Consider the following 22,505-nt stretch of genomic DNA (forward strand, 5'->3'; position numbering starts at 1 on the left):
GCCGTAATAGTGTCTTCCTTCCCGTTGTTTTTTTAGTGCTGCTGCTGAGGGAAATTTACTTGTTATTGTTAGCAAGCTGGTTCCTTCACAAACACACAGACAAATGATAGTGCACTGAGACACGCTTCAAATACGTGACAGCGAAGCACGTCCACGAGTGAGCAACGGTTTGTACGTGTTTGTATCATCACGTGACAGAAATACTGCGCTTAATTGTTAGATTCTGTCTGAAACCGTGTAATGATTAGCCAGTTTGCTAATGCAGTTCAACAAATGGAGAAGTATGCATCCTTCACTACACTAGCCACGATTAGTATTTTTAATTTTAAGAAGAATGCAGCCCATGTCATAACCTGTCTTATTGTTATAATGTTTTGATTGTGTATCGTTTGTGTTAAAGTGAATGGTAACATTAGTGGACTGACAGTCAGTTTGGCTATTTTACTTTGTTGCGTGCGTGTTTAAGAGAGAGAAGACACAGATGCTCGTTATGTATTTCATGTATCGTTACCTCATGTATGTTGTATGTGATGTAGTCGCATGCGCATCTGCATTCGACGCTATGCAGGGGAAATGAAAGAGGAAATAAAGTAGATGTCATGAGTATTTTGGGTTGACGCTCTCTGTGTCTCAACTCAGACCATAGATTAAACAGACGGAAATATGAATGATGCGGATTCAGCCACGAGGAAGCACGCGAGTTCCCGAGAGTTACAGAGTGAGTGCACGCACTTTAATCGCAGGTGGTATTTATTTACTTGTGAGCTGTGAATTATTACCCAGAAGAATAATGTCCTTTGTGTTTTTTTATCATCATTATTCAGCACCCAAGAATGAGGATGCTTATGAAATCTCCATTCCCTTTGAAGAGAACAACTTTGAGCAGCAGGGAGGCTTTTACAACCAAAATGACCAGAACTTTGATGGTAAGTTCAGTTGATTATCACTTCTTTTTTGTTGTAAGTTGTGTCCCAAATGACGCCCTACAGACTATGCACTTGTCCTAACTGTTCACACTAAGTATGATAACTTACCAATTTTAAAATAATGATACTGGCACAGAGAAAGAGAGGCTGCTTGCTGCAGATCAAATGAGTGGAGCTTATGTCTAGCTCCTCCTTGCTAGATGTCAAGCAAGGAGGATCAAATATAATTTTGGGCCTAATGGGTGGAGCTATAATATCCAACCACACCCTAAAGCCCAATTTATACTTCTGCGTCAAGTGTACGCTGTAGCTACGTCGTAGGCTGTGCGTTGCACGCGTAGCCTACGACGTACCCTGACGTTACCTCTGCAAAAATGTAACAACTCATCAATTCTACGTGGACCGCAAGCGCTGTGATTGGTCTGCCAGAATCTCTCCCTCAGGTCGATAAATAAAATCTGCGATAGGCATAGGTGGACAAAGTACACAACTCTATTACTTGAGTAAAAGTAAAAGTACTACTGGTCAAATATTACTCCGTTACAAGTGAAAGTTCTAAAAACTGATTTTTACTTAAGTTAAAGTACAGAAGTATTTGTTTTTAAAAGTACTTAAGTATTAAAAGTAAATTTCATTTTTTATGTCAATGCATTATTTTATTATTGTTGCATTGTTGTATAAATGCACATTATGCCATCATGTTGGTTTAAGCCAGTCAGTGATGCTCCATCCGACATGCTAGCATACGACTACCTTAAACTCATTTCTTTACATTTAGAGTGTCCGTATAGAGTGTTGTAACTTTAAGTATTGAAATTTTCAATTTCTTGTATAAAAGTTACAAAGCTCTTTACAAAGCTGCTGTCACTTTACGGCTGAATGCATGGACCCTATACTCTGATACGCATCCGATATTCTCCCAACTGTTTACTCTTCTCTTTCTCCCAGACATCTACATTTTTGAAAATTTTATGAGACATGCATTAAAGTGTATGCCAACTAAACTAATCTTTTGAGAAAACTGAAACATACATTTTAAGTATAGCCATGGGTGCACACACTGTGCCGAGGAACCGTCGTCTTCCATTTTGCCATAAACTGATCAGTGTTTAAAAAATGTTGGCAAACTTCACATGAACCCTACAAGAGTGATTACTGATAGGCTGTCTGCAAAAAAAATAAAAATAAATAAAAACCTTTTAAAGAAGACAAAAATCATCCACTGACTTTTAAAGCTGCTACAGAAACGACTTTCGACTTTGAGGATCTTGATAGAAATGTAGTGGAGTAAAAAGTAGGATATTTGTCTTTCAAATGTAGTGAAGTTAAAGTAAAAGTATCCCTAAAAAATAATACTCCAGTAAAGTACAGATACTCAAAAAGTGTACTTAAGTACAGTACTCAAGTAAATGTACTTAGTTACTGTCCACCTCTGGCGATAGGGGTGTGTGTGTGTCCAGAAATGGGATGATAGTTTCATCCTTACATCTACTATATAACAAGATTTTGTAGTCCAGAGATTCTTTGTTCGTGAATAAATACGTAGATCCGCTGTGTATAGTTTATTTATTTTTTCATTAAAACCAAAGATGTTAATCAGTGATTGTATATCAAGAACAGGGACACATCACAATGGGTGCATTTCGTTTTGTGATTTCAACGGAACGAATAGTCTCCGTAACAGCAATCGATTGAAGCTTTTATCTGTGCACGAGTCACCGATACAGCGGCCACGAGCACTCTGCATGATTTCAAAAACGCATTCCAGCACCAGACCTCTTATTTAACTCTACTAATCATTTGTATTAGATACAACAACTCAAGCTACAAGAAAAGCCGCCATCGCTGCTGCTACTCTGACAATGTACACAAACAAGCTGCTTCTTCTTTGTTTTTTGTCTTGATACTGTGGGTTACACCATCAACATGCCTGTGGACACTGCCTACTAGCGGTCTGTATGTGTAATTGCACATTGACGCGAACAACAACGCAGAAGTATAATTGAAAACCAACGCGTAACTTGCGGCGTAGAGGATACAGTGTAGGTCCGACACAGAAGTATAAATCAGCCTTAATGGTGCGTTCACCCTAGACGCGATTGAAGCAAATACATTTTGCTATTTGCACGTAGTTGGACGCTTGAACATTTTGAGTTTACTCGCTTCATTGGTGCGTGAAATTTGCTTCATTCGCGTGTGACATACGCTTCACAACAGACGCGAATTCGCGTCATGGAGGGGCTTCTGCCAGCCGGCTCGTCTTGTTGCGAAATGGCTGACATGGATTGTTTTAAAATACGGCGAATAAGCTCAATTTGACGGCTTTAACTAGCTTGTAGTCTCAATAGCCTTTGTTTAGCTCAAATTGAGTAAAGAGCGTTTTTTACAACTTACCAGATTGTCCGACCTCCTCACTCACTTTCTTCCAGGCAAGATCCTTTTTATCCGTTTCTATAAAGTACGAAGATGTATCGTACAGCTTCGGGTATCCACATATGATTTTGTCCTCATTGTTGTCACTACTAGAGCAAGCTCCTGATTGGTTAACGTGGACGCGAATATCCGCCAAAGTTCAGATTTTTCAACTCACGCGAATCACGCACCAAACGCACAATTCGCGCTGTGTCATTCGTAGGGGTGTACATGTATTTGTACCGAACTGTTTCAGTACAGGGCTCTCGGTTCGGTGCACGTGTGCGGTTCCGATTGCAATCTTTAACAGTTCACAGTCGGCTTGTTTTAAGCGCGGAACACATTTCAATCCTAGTTCCCACTCGAACATATGAAGTATTCAGTCCATTTTATCACGAAATTCAAACGATAAATGCCGTTTTGACGCTCTTTAATGTGACGACTGATCGACTAGCTGTAGAGGCACGTCAATTCAAGCGGCCGCGGCGCGCGTGAGTGAGTGAACGCGATCATCTCTTCCAGAACAATAAACATGAATTAATATCTTAAGGTATGTTGAGGATAACACTTACTGAAACGTAACATATGTCGTGTAATCACTCAATCAGTGTTTCAATCGCGGAAAGACGTCAAACAGGTTGTAAACAATGTCACGCATCATCATTTACCTCAGAGTCAGAAGTCATTCAGTGTCCACAGCTGTTAGTTCACTAGAGAAATCCACTCTTTCACTAAATATATGCACTATATTATTTATATATATTTATATTAATTCTACTTAACCTGTTAGTGATGTCTTGATTATTTAATGCTATGTTTAGATAAACCATTTTTTTAAAACTGCTGTACTGAACCCGTACCGAACCGTTACTTCAAAACCGATGTACGTACTGAACCGTCAGTTTTGTGTACCGTTACACCCCTAGTCATTCGTGCGGAATTACTTGTTTTTCCGTGTCACTCGCGCAAATTAAAACATTGCGTGATGATGAGTGTTTTCGTTGCCTAGAAATCTAGACGGACCCTAGCGGCAGAACATTTATTTTGCCGCGAGTGTAGTCTAGCAACTCTCGGTAGACCTGAAAGCTGGAAAAACCAAACTCTGGTCAGGCCAAGCACAGCGTGTGTAGAGTCGGTGGGCGGGCTTAACATAATGACGGCACGTCACGGCAGAGTTGCGGAGGTTCTGCGTGCTACTCGTAAACAAAGAAGCTGACGAACATCGGTCTTTTGAATCGGCTTTGGCCGCAACTCTGGAAGACTGAGTTAAGCTTTTCTTTGAGAAAAGAACAAAGAACGGCACTGAAGTCATTCTTAAGAAACGAAGATATGTTCGGAGTTTTGCCGACCGGATACGGCGAAAGTCTATCAACTAACGTTAGCTCGGCTTCACCTTCTTCTTTGCTTTGGTTGGTTGTGGCGCTCATGGCGCTATCCAATTGCGTGCAGAGGGAATTTGAAAGACAACCGTTTATCCCGCCCCTCGGATTGAGCCCTGCCAATGGGGAGTTTCCAGACCCAACATCTTGATATAGTAATGTAAAACTCATAGCTAGAATCAAGTAACAGATGCATATTTTCATCACTTACTAGGTAGTCCAACTTCCTTGCTTACTTTTCTCCAAGCTATCTTCTTTTTTGTCCAGTCTCCGTTTGAATAAGAAGTTGTCATACATTTCGGGGTGGCTACAGATGGCTACAATAATGCCCTCCTCCATTTTCTGATACAACCGCACGTGTCAATAAGCTCTTCGCTGATTGGCTTGCGTGACAAAGCGTCTAGCAAATTTCCCGCTCAAGTTGACATTTTCAACGTACACGGAAGATGCGATTGAGGCGAATTTTGCGTCTATTCTATTATAGTTATCGTCATTGGTGTGTTAGGGCCTTTACTAACCCTAATGTCGTTCCAAACCAATAAAGGCCCTTTCACACCAAGAGCTATACCTATAACAAACCAATGGACAATAACGTTCTGTCTATCATCACGCTGCAATTGTGTCTGTTGCTGGATTATGATTGGCTGTCAATTTTGAAAAAAATCATTCATCAGTTGAAAAAAAACATCCTGAAAGTGATTCCAACAATATTGTTTCTCTTTGCCATTATCCTTATAGCTGTTGTTTGAGCTTCCCTATTCTCACAGAATTAGAACAATTATTAAAACTTTATTGTTGTTGTTATCATTATAGTTATCATCCTTGGTGTGAACGGTCCTTAAGACTTTAGTTCTTCGGAACACAAATTAAGATATTTGTAAAATTCTCTCATTGATTTTTAATTTTGAATGTCATTGATTCTGGCACATGAAGCGCAGTTGAGCTTCTGTGTTTTCCATATTTGATGTGCTCTATGTATGTGCTTTTATCAATGTTTATATGAATATCTGCTCATTTTATAACACAATTGTGTCTCTTCTGCAGACTTTGATTAAATTCCTATGGATTACTTTCATGTGTTTACTTTATGGTGTATGAAAGTTTTGGTTGCATGGACTTTCAATGGATGGGCAAAAATGATGAGAGAATATTACAAATATCTTCATTTGTGTTCCGAAAATGAACATAAGTCTTAAATGTTTGATACAACATGAGGGTGAGTAAATTATGATAGAATTTTAATTTTTAGGTGAACTAACCCCTTTAGTGATGTATGTCAACGTGTGATAATATCTGCTTATGTTGTGATACAGGTAGTGATCCGCCAGCACCGAGCAACTCGTACCTGTTAATCACTAACTTACGGACACAACTGCAGATCTCACTGGAGAAAAATTCATGGTTGCAGAAGCGCATTGAGGACCTGGAGGAGGAGCGGGACTTCCTGCGCTGCCAGCTCGATCGGTTCATCTTCTCAACCAAGAGTCAGGAAATCAACGGTGAGGAGAGGAGAGACAGAAGCTGTGTCCCAATTCAGAGGCTGCATCCTTCAAAGGATGTGGACTTCAAAAGCCATGCCTTCAAAGCCTCTTAAAGGTTGAAACCGAGCATTTTTACATGGGACAGTCTAGCCTACGGAGGATTGTTGTTTTCACCTAGCAACTTTGACAGCTGTTGTTGACGAGCGGCAGTAATGTTTGTAGTGGCCTTTTTTTGAAAGTTATATTCAACTGACTGAAAAAAACAGGGTTCACAACCTGTCTAAATATGTTCACTGTGGTCTATTTATTTACATAAATTATGTACAAATATATCAAATCGCATCTTAGTAATATATGTCAACATTTAAACCACTTAAAAAAAATTATATTTTTAAATTTGTATCATTAGATATTTAAATAAGTTGAAGCCCAATTTAAATGTGTAATTCTGCAATTTATCATCACTGGCGTGCAATGAATTCTGGTGTAGGCTAGGCCGTGAAGGATCCAAATAAAGGACACGTTTCGAGACCACATTTGAAGGAGCCTTCGAATTGGTACAGACTTCTGCCTTCGAACGCAACCTCTGAAGGATGCAGCCTCTGAGTTGGGACTCAGCTAGAGCGTGGCTAACACTGCGCTAATAGAGGATATGTAGGATACACATCAACAATGAACTAAAAACTGAAAAGTTTTTCTTTTGCGTGATTCGCATACAGACAACAACGTTGTCAAAACGATCCTCGTTCACATGGATCCGTGAAAATGACTAAAAACACTGTATTACGCTGACAGGTGTCACTTTGTAGAGAAAAGACTACTTACTTGCCTATAGACTGAACACATATTGCACATTCCCATGATGTCACCGTTTTCACAAATTCCCGTTTTTGTAGTTTACACGAAGACAATAATGGTATCGTTTTTAAAAACGTGCACTTTTTTTAATTCAAAAGTTTGCGTTTTCAGGCCCCCAAAAAGCCGTTGTCGTATAAATGAGCGGCCAAACGCATAAAATGTTTTATATTTTTAGTTGTAAACGGCCCCTTTAAGCCTCAATAATTTTTTGGGAGTGGAATGGGGTCAAAGATCATTTGCGAAATAGTGGAATGTTTCTAAGAACAGTTATGTTTCCCATAAACTCTTTAATTTGCATAGTTTTATTAGTTATACATACATACATGCTTTTGTTTAGTGAAAAAGAGGGGATTGAATTTGTCTGGCTATCACCAGACCAAGCTCAATTTAAGATTGAACATCAGTCTGGGGAGTCTGCTATGTATTTTCTACTGCATAAGAGGCGTGATCAACGAGCATAATTTAAATGACTCTGTACGCAATTGGATAGTCCTTCAACCAATCAGACCACAATAGGTGTGATCAACGGGCAACCACCCATCGCTTCTCTGTCCATCATCATGTTAAACCCGCCAATAGCGCGCCAGGTGGATAATACAAATAAAAAATCAAATCTGTACTGAATAAATCTTATATGGGCAAATTCAGTAAACAATCCAATCCAATTCAGCTATTTAAATCGCACTTCCTTTCTATGCAAATGAAGCGTATTATGGACTGTGCTGTTATCATTCATGGAAAGAAAGTGATAAACAGTTGTATTTAATAAGGATGCTCCTGTACACTTTCTTGTGATCATGGCTGCAGTAAATCGTCATATGATGCAGAAGTCGGTAAATCTGTATTATTGATACAGATTTAGGGGACTTAAAGTTTAAAACTGAATTTCTTTTTTCTCTGCAGGTAATGATTCCAGGAGTTTTTCTTGGAGAAGGAGAAGAGAAAATGATCGGGGTAAAGTTTTATTTTGGTATTTGTATAATATTATTGTTTTTTTATATATATTTAGAATTAGAGTTTATTTTTCATTTTTAAAATGTATTTTTTAATTTGTTAGATTTTTTGTAATTATGTGCTTTTGTCTTTATTTTTAATATTACTATTTGTTACCACATTTCTAATTGTTGTTTAGTTTGTTTTTCCATCGTGTGTGTGTGTGTGTGTGTGTGTGTGTGTGTGTGTGTGTGTGTGTGTGTGTGTGTGTATATACAGGGAGTGCAGAATTATTAGGCACGTTGATTTTCTGATCATATTTTTTTTTCCAGGCACATTTGACCAATTCCAAACCACAGTAATCCTAATAACTACTATTGATTTAGTATTTAATAATGTATAAGTGATATATAATTGTTCATGAAGGCTGGAAATGAAAATCACCTTATATTCAGGTGTGCAGAATTATTAGGCATGTTTTCTTTTACAGATAAATTGAGCCAAAAAAGAGATTTAACTCAGACTGAAAAGTCAAAAAGTATGAAATGCCCATGAGAAGGATGCAATACTAGACATTGCAGTTAAGGCGTGACCATTGGACAGTGAAATGCTCGTTGGGTCAGCAGGGTCAGACAAAAAACAGGTGGTGAAGAAAAGACACCTGTTAACCGCAAAATAATTAAGGTGAAGAATTAAGGGTGAAACCATCAGGAACCCTTTAGTCTCCAGCGCCACCATTTTCCAAAGCTGCAACCTACCTGGAGTCTCCAGAAGTGCAAGGTGTCAGGATCTCAGAGACTTCAGTTAGGTAAAGAATCCTAAAAAATGACCCCCACTAGATAAGAATCACAAGCTGAAGTGTTGTAAAATACATGAAGAAGGTTTTTTTTATAGGCTTTATGGACAGATAGGTTGAGAGTGACTCTTGAAGGACCAGCACCACATCCTCTAGTACCACTGTTTGAAGAATTCATCTTCCAGAATCTGGCAGTACGTTTTGGGAGTTCATTTTTAGTCCATCTCTGCAAAACGGACTTCAGGATGGACTAAAATGAACTCCCAAAACGTACTGCCAGATTCTGGAAGATGAATGTGGGTTCTAAAGGGTTCCTGATGGTTTCACCCTTAATTCTTCACCTTAATTCTTAATTCTTTTGCAGTTAACAGGTGTCTTTTCTTCACCACCTGTTTTTGTCTGACCCTGCTGACCCAACGAGCATTTCACTGTCCAATGGTCACGCCTTAACTGCAATGTCTAGTATTGCATTAGTATTGCATCCTTCTCATGGGCATTTAATAATTTTTGACTTTTCAGTCTGAGTTAAATCTCTTTTTTGGCTCAATTTATCTGTATTTCCAGCCTTCATGAACAATTATATATCACTTATACATTATTAAATACTAAATTAATAGTAGTTATTAGGATTACTGTGGTTTGGAATTGGTCAAATGTGCCTGGAAAAATATGATCAGAAAATATGATCAGAAAATCAACGTGCCTAATAATTCTGCACTCCCTGTATGTATGTATATATATATATATATATATATATATATATATATATAAACACACGCGTGCACACACATATACATATATAATATATGTATGTGTGTGTATATGTAGATTTAATTTTAGTTTCAGCTTTATTTTAGTCATTAAATGTTTTTATGGTTTTGGTTTTAGTCAATAGTAGTAAGTTTTGAATCATGAATAAACCCTTACTTCAACATCATACTTTAATAATTACAAGATGTTCCTTTTTCCTTCTGGTCAAAGTCTGATCTGGGTACGATAAGTGCACAGTGTGTTTATTGTAGTATAAGATCAGAATCAACTATAATCATTAACGTTTCAGATCAACATGCAGAGAGCCAGCGGTCAGCAAATCGTCAGTCATTCCATCAGAGGTCAACCCAACAGACTTCATCCAATTCCAAGGCCCTGGGCTCTGTTCCCGGTCCAGTCAGTGCTCAGATAAATTCCATGTTTGGACCCCCCCACCCCCAGCCTCTCTTACAGGGCCACGGTGGCGGCAGCACCAGCAGCAGCTGCAGTAGCAACAACAGGTCCCTCAATGAGCTACAAGGTGTGTCTGAAATGTCTTCTTTTTTTTTTTACGTGTTTTAGGGCTGGGCGATATGGCCAAAAGATCATATCTCTGTATATTTTTTTTTGATTGAATGCCGATATACGGTATATATCTCAGTGTTTTTCTATTTGGATAGAACAAATCTGTTTATTTAAAAAAAATTAAAAATTCACATCCTGCCCAATGATGTCCAGCAAACGATGTTTATATTGAAGGCTATGAAAACAAATATAGTGAATGTAACCTATATATATTAATGTTGGCTATATATATTATGTGAAAAAAAGGGTTTAAAATCACATTGCATTCTAACACTGTAAAATTACAATCTAAAAACAAAAAATAACGATTTTATTTTTAAATTCACTAAACTAAAAGTTTTAATAAAAACAGAAGCACAGATTAATTATATTAGCCTACATAGCCTTGATTACCCCATTATAATAGTCACTTTCATAATAATACACCTTTCCTGTAGATTTACAATTCTACATCTGGAATATTTATTGTCCAACAAATATTTTAGGTATATGTATATTTTAGTCAGAATTATTGCGCTCCTATTCTTTTGCACTCTGTCTTTTTGACACTTGTTTGTGGAAGTCTGAATTTTAGCAAGATTCGCTTGCATTGTCCTCTCCTGACAGCAAAAAAATATTTGCATCACTTTCTTTGAACATTTACTGCTCAGGAATATACCAGTGAAATGTAAGTTATTCAATTCAAATTTATTTGTATAGCGCTTTTCACAATACACATTGTTTCAAAGCAGCTTTACAGTAAGTGCATTTCATAAATGCACATTGAAAAATGTTAGAAAGAGAATGTTAAAGAAAAATGTTAGAATAAGTTAATCAATCATGTATTATTTTAGGCCATAACAACGCTGGTGTTGAGTCGTCTCTTCACAGGCGTCGAGTCGTCTCATCACAGGTGTTGGGGCATCTGAAGTCTCCATGAGAGGCTGGATACAAACTGGAGCTAACTAGAGTCCCGAGATAACAACAGAGAAGCAGATGGGAAATAATTAGCATAGCTGCTGTTCAGAATATTAATGCTTTTGATCCGATTTAACTGTAGTATAAAACGTATTTATAATGTGAATGCTTGGCTAAAGAGATGCGTCTTTAATCTAGTTTTAAACTTGGACAGCGAGTCTGAACCTCGAACAATATCAGGAAGACTATTCCAGAGTTAAGGAGCTAAATGGGAAAATGCCCTCCCTCCTTTAGTGGACTTGGATATCCTAGGAATGACCAGAAGCCTCGAGTTTAGTGATCTTAAAGAGCGTGATGGATTGTAGGGCGATAGAAGATCCGTTAAATAAAAGTTATGCACTGAGGAAAACACCTAATCTCAAACGCATTAAACGGTATCTGTCAGCACATGTATCTGTCAAAGCATCTGATGGGGTAAGCCGCTTTAAACTATACGTGTTATGCCAAGTTCACACTGCCCGATTTTAACTAGCTAACAGGTTTTGCGAAATCGCCTACAAATTCCGGAAATCATAGGCAAAACGGTGCTCGTACACGTGAGTGACAATCATGCAGTGTGAATGATCAAAGACGCGATCAGAGAGAATCGCAGATGAGATATTTGGTATGCTAAGTATCTGGACCTGTCAGCGATTCAAAATCCTGCTGTGTGAAATGTGTTCTGAGACTGACCTACAGCCAATGAGAGAGCAAGATACAGGGCAGCGGGAGGTTCGGGGAGGAGTTCTAGACCAGAATATCAGTATTTGAATAGATGTATTTACAATTCTATCAAACAGAAATAAAGCACAAACATTTGTACAGTAGCACATTGAAAAATTATTTATTTACCTCAAACTCTCTTTGCAAAACACAATCCTTGCTCCCTGTGTCTCCCCAACCATTTCCTCTGCCATAATCTTTTATTTTTCTCCTTTTTGCTGCAAATCAGCGCACAAACAATTTGGATCGCAATTTTCTGCACTGCAGTCTATATTTTGAATAACAATTCCAGTCTTGCACGAGAACTCCAGTCTGACACTCGTGTGATCTTGCGTTGTTTCCTTCTCACTTCTCACGTGTGTTTTGTTGTGAGCTGTCTGCGATTCTTCCTCTTGTACAGTCATGCACCATATCTTACTTGTTATTTTAAGGCCCTTAATATATTATAAAGCATGTCATGTTTAGGAGAAATTGTATTATGCACCTTCCCAGCAGCAGCTCACGGTCCTCCGCTATTTTTCAGATGCGCTTACTGTATATCGATATAAACGGTATTGCCTCATTCCATATCGTTTATAAAAAAATACATTGATATATCGTACTTGATATACTGCCCAACCCTAACTTTTTTTGCTCTAAATCGTTGTTGTGGTTGAAATATTTATGCTTACAATTAAGAAAAAAGCATATTTACAGTTTATTTAGTTTTTTATTTTATTTCAGCAATCAACATTCTGCATAATTTCCCTGGATCTAATGTATTGTTGTAGATAATGTGTAGTGGTTCACCGACGCGTGTCTTAACATCAGTGATGATGAATTTATGTGTCAGGTGATCAAATCTTTTGATGTACAAATCTTTTGATGTAAAGACTCATGCTTAAAGAGCCTGAAATGAGCCTAAATTTGTTTTCCACATAAATATACATTTTATATGAATATATTTTTAAAACTAACATTAAACAAAAATAAAAAAAATTAAATTGAAGGAAAGTGAAGAAAATAGTGAATGCTACTTTGGCATTCTTCAATTCATAATATTTAATAATTTACATGAGATTAATATTTTTCTAAAATGTTGCAAATATTTATTTTTAAAAATTAATCTGTTTCTAAACTTTTGACTGGTAGTCTATGTATATCATATAATTGCAAAATTTAACATGATATTAACTCAAAATGTATATTCTGTCAAGTGTGCGTGGTTATTATCGGGCTTTGTTGTTAATATATGACATTTTACATTACTGTTCAAAAATTGAGGTCTGTAACATTTTTTTTTTTTTGGAAAGAAGCTCATTAAGTCTGCAATTATTTTTATTATTTATTTATCAAAATACTGTAATCATTTTACAATTAACAATAATGATTTTCACATTTTTATATTTTAAAATGTAATTTATGCCTGTGATGCAAAGCTGAATTTTCAGCATCATTACTTAGTGTCACATAATCCTTCAGAAATCATTCTAATATGCTGATTTTCTGCTCAAGAAAAATTTCAGAATTATTTGATGAATAGAGTTGAAAAGAACATAATTTATTTTAAATTAAAAAGTTTTAACATTATAAAGATCTTAACTGTCACTATCAATTTAATTTAAGATAAATTACGACGCTTGACTCAACTACATTTACTTTTTTTCCATTTACTGCTGCTGCAGAATCCCTCTCTCTTCTGGGAGATGAAGAAGAGGATGACTATCTCGAGGATAGCTACCTGGAGGAAGAGGAAATGATGTCAGGAGAGGATGTGATCACAGACAACATGTCAATTCGGAATATCGGCGCAGCTGGAAGACCCTCCGGCAGTCATCCAGCTCTGAAGAGGAGGAGGGTTTTCAGAATCGCCAGAGGGAGAGAAAGACAGAGAGGTGAGCGTTCAAAGTGAGGAAACATGACAGGCAAGTGATTTTTCTCTTTCTGAAGCCTTGTTCCTCTTGCTCTCCTTTTTGCCATTGTTCCAGTGAAAGACGCAGCAGGTGTATTGTTCCGCTATAAAAAGATCCTGGTGACATACCAGAGGCTAAAGAATATGTCCAAGGCCTTCCAGATCCATGGTGTAGATCGTAATACGGTGGCCTCGACCACACCCATTGCTGAGCTTCTGCTGGTGGCTCCAGAGAAGGTGGCTGAGGTGGGCGAGTTTGACCCGTCTAAAGAAAAGCTTCTGGACTACGCCCGGCGCTGTTACATCGCCCTCGACCCACAGACTCTCAGCAAAGTGCAAGCTCTGAAGAAGAACAACCTCCTCTTACCCATCTCATACAGGTATTAATACATGCAGGTGCTTGGCAATCATAAGCCCCTTTCACACAGTAATCCTGGTAAATTACAGTAAAATTACCTGAACGACTTTTCCGGGAAATACACACAAGTAACAGCATTCTTTTTACCGGCAAGATACCATTCACACATTACTAAAATTCCAGGAAACTCTGGGATCTCATAATTACATGCAACTAACCCTAAACCAGGGGTCTCAAACTCATTTTACCTGGGGGCCGCTGGAGGTAGACTCTGGGTCAGGCTGGGCCGCATCAAGTATTACACATAAAAACTGATCCAATCTTCTCAATCTTTATTATTAACAGGTCTTCAACATGAATGTTTTTTCTGAACATGAACTGTTCCTCTGAATTTGAACTAAATCTAGCCTATAGAAATTAAATCATGTAATATGAAATGATGAATGATTTAAATTTTATTTTTAATAATAGACTAATTCACAGCAAGGCCGTAACCAGGTCAAACAGAACAGTGAGCGAAACTCTAGGGTTAATTCTAGTTGGGAAATAATCTTTTTGGGACTATTTGTAAACAATATTTGCATAAATTTGCATCAAATTATTAGTCCCAATATTCTTCGCATGAGTGAGTGAATAAATGCATAAATCCGCGAAAAGTTTTCGAAGTCCGTAGTGGTCTGGTGGTAGAATTTTTGTCAACCGTGTCAAAGGCTCCGGGTTCTAATCCGCTCTCATATAGTTTTTCTTCATTAAAGTCAAAGATGTTCATCAATGATTGTATAATAAGACCATGGACACGTTTGCATTTTGTTTTGTGATTTCACCAGAAAGAATAGAGTCTCTCTCAGCAACGGCATTAATCGAAAGATTGACGAGCTCGTCTGTGTGTGAAGACTGAGCAGTGTACATGCGCCAAAAGAGACCGTAAACCCTGCATACTTTGTCAAAATGATTGAGATGGCCAATCAAATCATTGACGAGTGCTGTCAGACCACATTCGTTTCAACTGTCTGATCAGCTTCGTTCTTCTGTTCCTGTCAATCACGCGGTGTCAACCAATTATACTGCACGAGAGAGGGGCAAGCCAACTCTCTCTCTCTCTCTCTCTCTCTCTCTCTCTCTCTCACACACACACACACACACACACTCACACACACACAAACACACACAAAGGAGGTAGCAAGCGCTGCACACGCAACGACTCAGCAAAAAGGTGCTTTTCAGAGCAACGCGCGGGCCGCACTAACACTAAACTTTGAAGTCAAGAAGGGGGCCACAAAATATCTTCCTGCAGGCCGCAAGTGGCCCGCGGGCAGTGAGTTTGAGACCCCTGCCCTGAACCAAACCCTAATTATATACTAAGTACATGTTTTTAATTACTATTACTCAGTACTTAAATGTATAGTTACACTGTAACAGTGAGTGTAACCTGTTTTTTTTTCTTTTTTTACTTCTGAGTGACAGACATAAGGGGACAAATCACACAGAACTCAGCTCTTAAAAACACGAGACATAATAGTTACTATAGTACTACGCAGTAGTAACTGCAGAGTCATAGTGCTGATGAATGGAAATGAAGGCAGGGTCTCGAAAGCGAGATGCAGCGCTACAGTCAGACGTCCATCTAGTGCGTTTCTGACCTCATATGTGCTCATACCGGTAATCTTGTTCTTTCTTTATAAACGGCATTATACTGGTAATTTATTGGCAATATAATATTACAACTTCTCATACCTGGAAATTGGCAGAACTGATTTACTGGTATTTTTGAATAGTTCCTGTTCACACATGATCTTTTCAAGGTAATTTACCAGTAAAGACTGTATGTGTGAAAGAGGCTATTGTAAAACTTAAAATGTCCTTTTTACTAATTTCCTCTCTTCTAGAAGACATTCATTGTACGTAATTAACTAAGTAGTTAAAATTTAATTGCTTCTGGCCAAGGCCCGTGGCAATAAACCAAGAACTGTTCTCATGTTTTTTCTCTCTAGATAAATTAAAAATAGTATACTAAAATGTAACAATTATTGTGTATAATGGTGTATCAGTGTTGCTATTTATTTAGTGTTTTTTAAAGACTACATTTGCTGTCCTTCAATGGTAATCACGTAGTTAATCTTAATGTAAATAATGGAAATTTGGGAAATGAAAATCCAAAATGTAAAAATCCAGCATTGTTTAAATATCCAAAATGAACAGATACTGATAAAGAGAAAAACCTCTTTGATAATGAAATATTATTAGTATATCATATCATATTTTTTCCACTGTTTGCTGACTTTTTCCCCACTGTTACTAATACTGCCCTCTGATTTTTATATAGCTTTATGAAAGATTTATTGTTATCAGTTGGTCTCGTTCAGGAAACATGAGCAGAATAAATTTGTGTAAATCATTCATGTAACCATTCTTACATAAACTGTTACATTTTAAATTTTATGTGACAATTTAGGTAAGAACAAATTTATAAATGATCCAGAAATACACATTCTTAAAGGGATAGTTCACCCAAAAAAAAAAATTCTGTCATCATTTACTCACCATCAAGTTGTTCCAAACCTGTATGAGTTTCTTTGTTCTGATGAACACAAAAGAAGATAGAGTGAAGAATGTTTGTAACCAAGCAGATAGAGCAACTATTGACTACCATAGTAGAAATAAAATACTATGGTAGTCAATAGATGCTCTATCTGCTTTGTTACAAACATTCTTCACTCTATCTTCTTTTGTGTTCAGCAGAACAAAGAAACTCATACAGGTTTGGAACAACTTGAGGGTGAGTAAATGATGACAGAATTTTTCATTTTTGGGTGAACTATCCCTTTAAATATACAAGCGCAAAATCCTGTTTTGACACACACTTTCATAAGCACATAAAAACTGACCATTGGATTGTCTTTTTTTTATGCTCCTTCAGGTTGAAAGGAACGGATAATCGATAATTGGACGAATTAGTGGAGTGATTCTCATCCTGCTGTACAGTGAAACCCCTTCACTGTATTTTAATGTACCACACATCTACCATCTCACCCTCCACATTGTGTTGTTCAGATCCACTGTGCTCTGAACCAAGTCTACTATTGCCTCTGTTTACTCACTCATAGAGATGGATGCTCACAGCTGTGTGTGGGCTGCACACTTATGCCTTCAGCTTTGCTATTTTGGAAGAGAACTTGGTTCTCAAACCCATTTTACCCCATTGTTTCACAATGGACTTCATAGTATCTGTTCGGATTGATTGTTGCTGCGGTTGAAGCTAGGGATGCTAACGATTAATAAACGATTGATTAATTGTTAGAGTACGTAGTTTTGAGGTGCATACGGCTCGTGTGCAAAACACGTGCAGCAGACACGAGGAAAAATGAAGCGAGCGCACCGTAGTTACGTATTCTAAGTGTATTAAAGTCTTCAAGCCATGCAATGTATTAGGAAGGCTAGCCGTTTATTTCGAAACATAATTAACCAAGGGTCCAAAAAAATCCTCCAAACAAGTGATTTTTCTGAACATAAGAACTAGTTGTGTAAACGCCACAATAAAAGTACATAGATTAAACAATATCCTGGTAGATGAGTGATGATCTTACAGCGCTGTTTCAGCTGTGCGCTCCAATTCTGTGGCACACAGTAAATCAAGACCTGTCGATCTGAGCGCTCAAACCAATTCAAGCGTGCTCCAACTGTAAAACAGTGTCCGATCGGTCTTGACACATTGTCCCTACCTACTGTAACCACCCACCTCACCTGAGATCCAGTTTCGATTGGTTAAACTTTCAAATGATGTTGGAAAAGTCCTATAGCTTTAAAGGGTTAGTTCACCTAAAAATGAAAGTTCTGTCATTAATTACTCACCCTAATGTCGTTCCAAACCCATAAAATCTTCGGAACACAAATTAAGATATTTTTGATGAAATCCGAGAGCTCTCTGACCCCTCCATAGACAGCTATTTAATTAACACTTTCAAGATCCAGAAAGGTAGTAAAACATTGTTAAAATAGTCCATGTGACTACAGTGGTTCAACCGTAGTTTTATGAAACGAAGAGAATACTTTTTGTGTGCAAAAACCAAACAATATAACGACTTATTAAACTGGGCGAACTAACCCTTTTAACCAAGCAGCATATCATGTCTCTCCGTGATCTACGCATTGTCTTATGTGGCGCAAATGCATCATGTGTATACTGTTTACACATTCTGCGCTTTTTCATACAAATACTTGCTGCAGTTTGGCCTCTAACTGAAACAAATATACTTGATGTATTCTGCTAGTTGAGGCCTTTTCAACGATATGTGACACAAGTTCTGTTATGTACGATGATTTTACCGATCACATTTTCATTTAAAGCAGTCATTTTTTCATGCTATGAAAATAGAGTACTTCTATAGCCGTGTTTCCACCGCGGGAACTTTCCCCAGGAACTAGGGACTTTGGGGTGGTACTCGGTGTGTTTCGACCGCAGGAACCAGGGTCTAAATAAAGTTCCGGGTAAAGATTTCCCCCTCAAAACGGCCCTGCTCGCGAGGTAGTACTTTTTCAAAGTTCAGGAACTTTCGGGGGTGGGGCTTGGGCGCTGAACATGCTGATTGGTTGAGCTCACGCAGCATTTTATTTCAACCTAAAGGTCTGTTGCGGTGCATGCAGTAAGGATTGTTTATTCAAATCAACAATGGAGTTTAAAAAATACGACCGATGACGAGGTTCAGGATTCAAGTTTATTCGTGGAGGACGAAATCCAGTGGGCTCTGGAAAGTGGCACGCAGTCCTACGTCACGACTAATCTTCACGGTAACGTTACTTTAGACCGCTATGGAAACGCAGACAGCAGCAGGCCTGAGGGAAAAAGAGTTCCTGGGACAAATTGTTCCGAGTAATTTTGGTGGAAACAGGGCTTAATATGTCAGAAGTGACATATTTAAAAAAAAAATCATTTAAAAGCACTTATGCGATGGTCATATTCCCTATATTCACTGTAAAGCCAAGCTTCTAAGCTTTGAAACGACACCTATTTTGTGTTGGTTAAGCAAGTGGTTGTTAAGTGATTACTTGGTAACGCTCCCCGCTTCGGATTTAAGAGGTTATAGGGACAGTTCACCCAAAAATGAAAATTTTGTAATTACTTAGTCACCCTCAAGTTGTTCTAAACCTGTAGGAGTTCCTTTCTTCTGTTGAACACAAAAGAAGATATTTTAAAGAATGTTGGTAACCAGACAGTTAATGGTAGCTGTTGACTTCCATAGTAGGAAAACAATACTATGGAGGTCAATGTGGCTCATCAACTATTTTATTACCAACATTCTTTAAAATATCTTCCTTTGTGTTCAACAGAAGAAAGGAACTCCTACAGGTTTGGAACAACATGAGGGTGAGTAAATGATGACTATTTAACGATTAATCGATTAGTTTGTCATAAACGGTTGATTATAGGAATTCATGTAAATTGACATCCCTAGTTGAAGCTCAAGAAATTCACTTAAGTTACACATCAAACTGAAATGTGCAGTGAAGACATCAGCCCTATGCTGTGCAGCTCTATAGCAGTAGGCCTGTGTGTTGCGCTGAAGTTCTCTGTTGGGTCGTGAGATACTCTCAGTGGTCCCAAATTCCCGTCTTTGTTCTCTGTATCTCATAGCACTTACCTGACAGTCTAAAGGGGACGATCGAAAAGAAAGTATTACCGACTTTTTTACTAAGCAGCGGTGCACACACAGACCCATGCACTCCTCCCGTTTTAACACTGTGCTCCCCTACACAAGCGGCACCTGTATGTTCTCATTAGAACCCTATTGGATTTGATTTGTGGAGTGTTTGTGCATGTGTCTCCCTAAATCAAGCCCTGACTCCTATTAGACGACACTGACTGTTCAGCATGTGAAAAGTTTATATAGTGTAAATCAGTGATAATACATGTTAAAACAGTTGGTAATAGTTCTGGTCTAGTCTAGTAGCGCATAGTGCAGAAGATAATGGTGTGTGAGGAGTTGAGTGAGTGCATGAGTGAGTTCCTGTCTTACCTGGTGCTAAAGTTAGAGTGTGTGTTTGTTGAATTCACTGTGTATGTCAGGATGCATGTTGGGTGTTTGTTAGTATGCAGCGAGCTTGAGATTGGACTATCCATGGCTCCTTTGAGCATGTATTTAAATCTCCAAGTGGCTAATAAAAAAACGGCAAGTTTCTCTTCAAATCACAATCTTCCTCTTGCTTGCCATCAGATAATATTTTCAGGAACACTATAATAAGTTTCAGTTTGTTAACATTAGTTAATACACAAGTTTTCAAACTAAAAATGAAGAATACTTTTTATAGAATTTATTGATGTTAATGTTTTTCATTGTTCATTTTTGTTCATTATACATTAACACGAAATGCTAATAATTAATTCATATATGTGGAAATTAACATTAACCTATTTTGCCCTTTTACAAAGTCTTGATTTTGTTTTTGTGGCCTATTATAATCGGTTTTCATGCTTTAACGTTTAAAAAAACACCTTGTTTTTCACATATTTTACCTTATTGCAGCACCTCTCTTCCTAGTCTGTCAGTAACGCTCTGTTTAGTTCTGGGGGGGGAAACTGTGGATGCGTCTCAATCAGCTCCCTAGTTCAGTAGTCTGGGCACTGATCAGGGAGTCGTCCATTGTAAGGGCTGTCTCACTCGCAAAATCCTTCCAGTGTACTGAAACAAACCAGTGCAACAAACACACAGCATCGATGCCCACTATGGCTGTGTTTAAAATCGCCCCTATTCCCTCATTCACTATTGCCTACTACATTACTCCACTAATATAGTCCACTCCACTTGAAGGAGTGAATGAACACGAGTGAGTGAATTCAGACACTGAGTGCGCTGGATGGGCTGCTGCTTTTGCATAGTTTGTGCTTGCTGTTTAATAATCATTTGAAATGTAGCAAACTGGCAGCTCCAGTAGTAATGAAAATATTTATCTTGAACTCTGTCATGGAAACTAGCATGTGTAAACCTTAATTAAACAACTTAATAATCAAATAAAAAGGACCTGTATGTGGTATGATACTACGTTGTAACAACATTAGACCATCGGTTTAGAAAATGGATGGATGGATGGATGAAACAGCTGCGGCGCCATCTCTTGGCGAGACACGGGAATTCATTTAGTGCATTATGGGTATTCCCTAACTGTTGAGCGTACATCAGTTGTACACTCGTTATTGCGGTGCATTGTGGGCTTGAATGAGTGCACTCAATAACGTCCACTATGGTTTCGGACAACACTATAAATGTTTGTCCCCTCTAATAGTGCCCTATTTAAGGGCATAGGGGGCGATTTCCGACACAGCCTTGGAACTGAACTTCGATGGTTGATGATGACAGTATGAGAACACAAGGACGCAAGATCACTACATAACGCATATTGAGAAACAGCCGTTGCCTACATCATTTGTACACTCTTATTGCGGTGTATTATGGGATCGAATGAGTGCACTCGATAACGTCCACTGTGGTTTCGGACACCTCTCAAATAGTGCCCTATTTAAGGCTATAGGGGGTGATTTCGGACACAGCCAACTCACCACATAATGACGCGATAGATGCTAAAATACAAAACATTTGATTATATTTCAGCAAACATGCATCACTAGGCTGGTAATGAACTTAAACTAGCTAACATTTATAATTTATTAATAATTTACTGATTCAAGACCTAGGGAAGCTAGGGAGCTGATTTGAGACGCTGTGTTTTGACATGGTGACAGCACAATACTAACGCAACTCAAACAGGCCTCGCCCCTTTATTTTGCGTATACGTTGGGCTGGAATTATTTAAATGAGGAATATTGTGATGTGTCTGTTCCCAGAGTAAACCTCAAGACTACAATTGAGGTGTTTCAGGGAGTTATAGAGTGAATAACCCCCTTTGAAATGTGACTTTGTGCTTTACTTCACTGACATGTTTCATGTTCAAACAGCAACATAACACACTAAAGAAAGTTGAAAATGTAAAAAAGCATGATGATAATAAAAAAAAAAATCCATTGTTGGTTCATGAAACCTAATGTTAACAAATTGAACTTAATCGTAAAGTGTTTTGTTCACATTATCTTGTAATTTTAATGTCATTTTACTCTGTAACCTTTGATTACGGGTCAGGGCTCAAGTAGATTTCAGTTTTGCCTCAGGAACCAATCATTTGTGGATATTTCAAGTACAGTTCAGTTGATCGTAAACCCATTTTTCACTGTCATGTTTTTTGTTGTTGTTGTTGTTTTTCTTTCCATGTAGGCAAGTAGCTGTTTATGGTCTGGTCTTTTCTTGTCATACTGAGAGACACATTTATGAAATGAATTCGTATTGATTCTTCGTATTGTAAATGACACTAAAGCATTTGATTTCCTACTGAATCCTGTGCCTCTTTACTCTTTCATTCTGATTATTGCTTCCTAATGGGATCCCATAATTACAAATAAAAATCAAAGTGCACTTGATAAGACTAAAAGTCTC

The 22,505-nt window shown here is 37.9% G+C and overlaps 1 protein-coding gene across 3 annotated transcripts; it reads left to right on the forward strand.

Moving 5' to 3' along the window:
- On the forward strand, window positions 1-22,398 carry ccdc106a (coiled-coil domain containing 106a). Of its 3 annotated transcripts, none has more exons than XM_079837533.1 (9): window positions 1-167; window positions 640-718; window positions 825-926; window positions 6,031-6,216; window positions 7,960-8,010; window positions 9,846-10,076; window positions 13,444-13,653; window positions 13,747-14,050; window positions 16,946-22,398. In XM_079837533.1, exons 2-9 carry the CDS (start codon window positions 664-666, stop codon window positions 16,968-16,970), a joined length of 1,164 nt encoding a protein of 387 aa, XP_079693659.1. In that variant the 5' UTR covers window positions 1-167; window positions 640-663; the 3' UTR covers window positions 16,971-22,398. The 3 variants fall into 3 exon arrangements, with proteins under 3 accessions (XP_079693659.1, XP_079693660.1, XP_079693661.1); XM_079837534.1 differs by having other exon boundaries at window positions 35-171; XM_079837535.1 differs by having other exon boundaries at window positions 52-157.
- The last annotated feature ends 107 nt before the right edge of the window (window positions 22,399-22,505 follow it).

Source organism: Gobio gobio (assembly GCF_949357685.1).
Source record: "Gobio gobio genome assembly, chromosome: 15".
Lineage (NCBI taxonomy): Eukaryota > Metazoa > Chordata > Actinopteri > Cypriniformes > Gobionidae > Gobio > Gobio gobio.

Bases quoted from the DNA above. Each gene is read 5' to 3' on its own strand.
- ccdc106a (XM_079837533.1), top strand. From the start codon at position 664: ATGAATGATGCGGATTCAGCCACGAGGAAGCACGCGAGTTCCCGAGAG. The intron at 927-6,030 runs GTAAGTTCAGTT...GTTGTGATACAG, and splicing joins AAATGACCAGAACTTTGATG to GTAGTGATCCGCCAGCACCG. The intron at 14,051-16,945 runs GTATTAATACAT...ATGCTCCTTCAG, and splicing joins CTCTTACCCATCTCATACAG to GTTGAAAGGAACGGATAATC.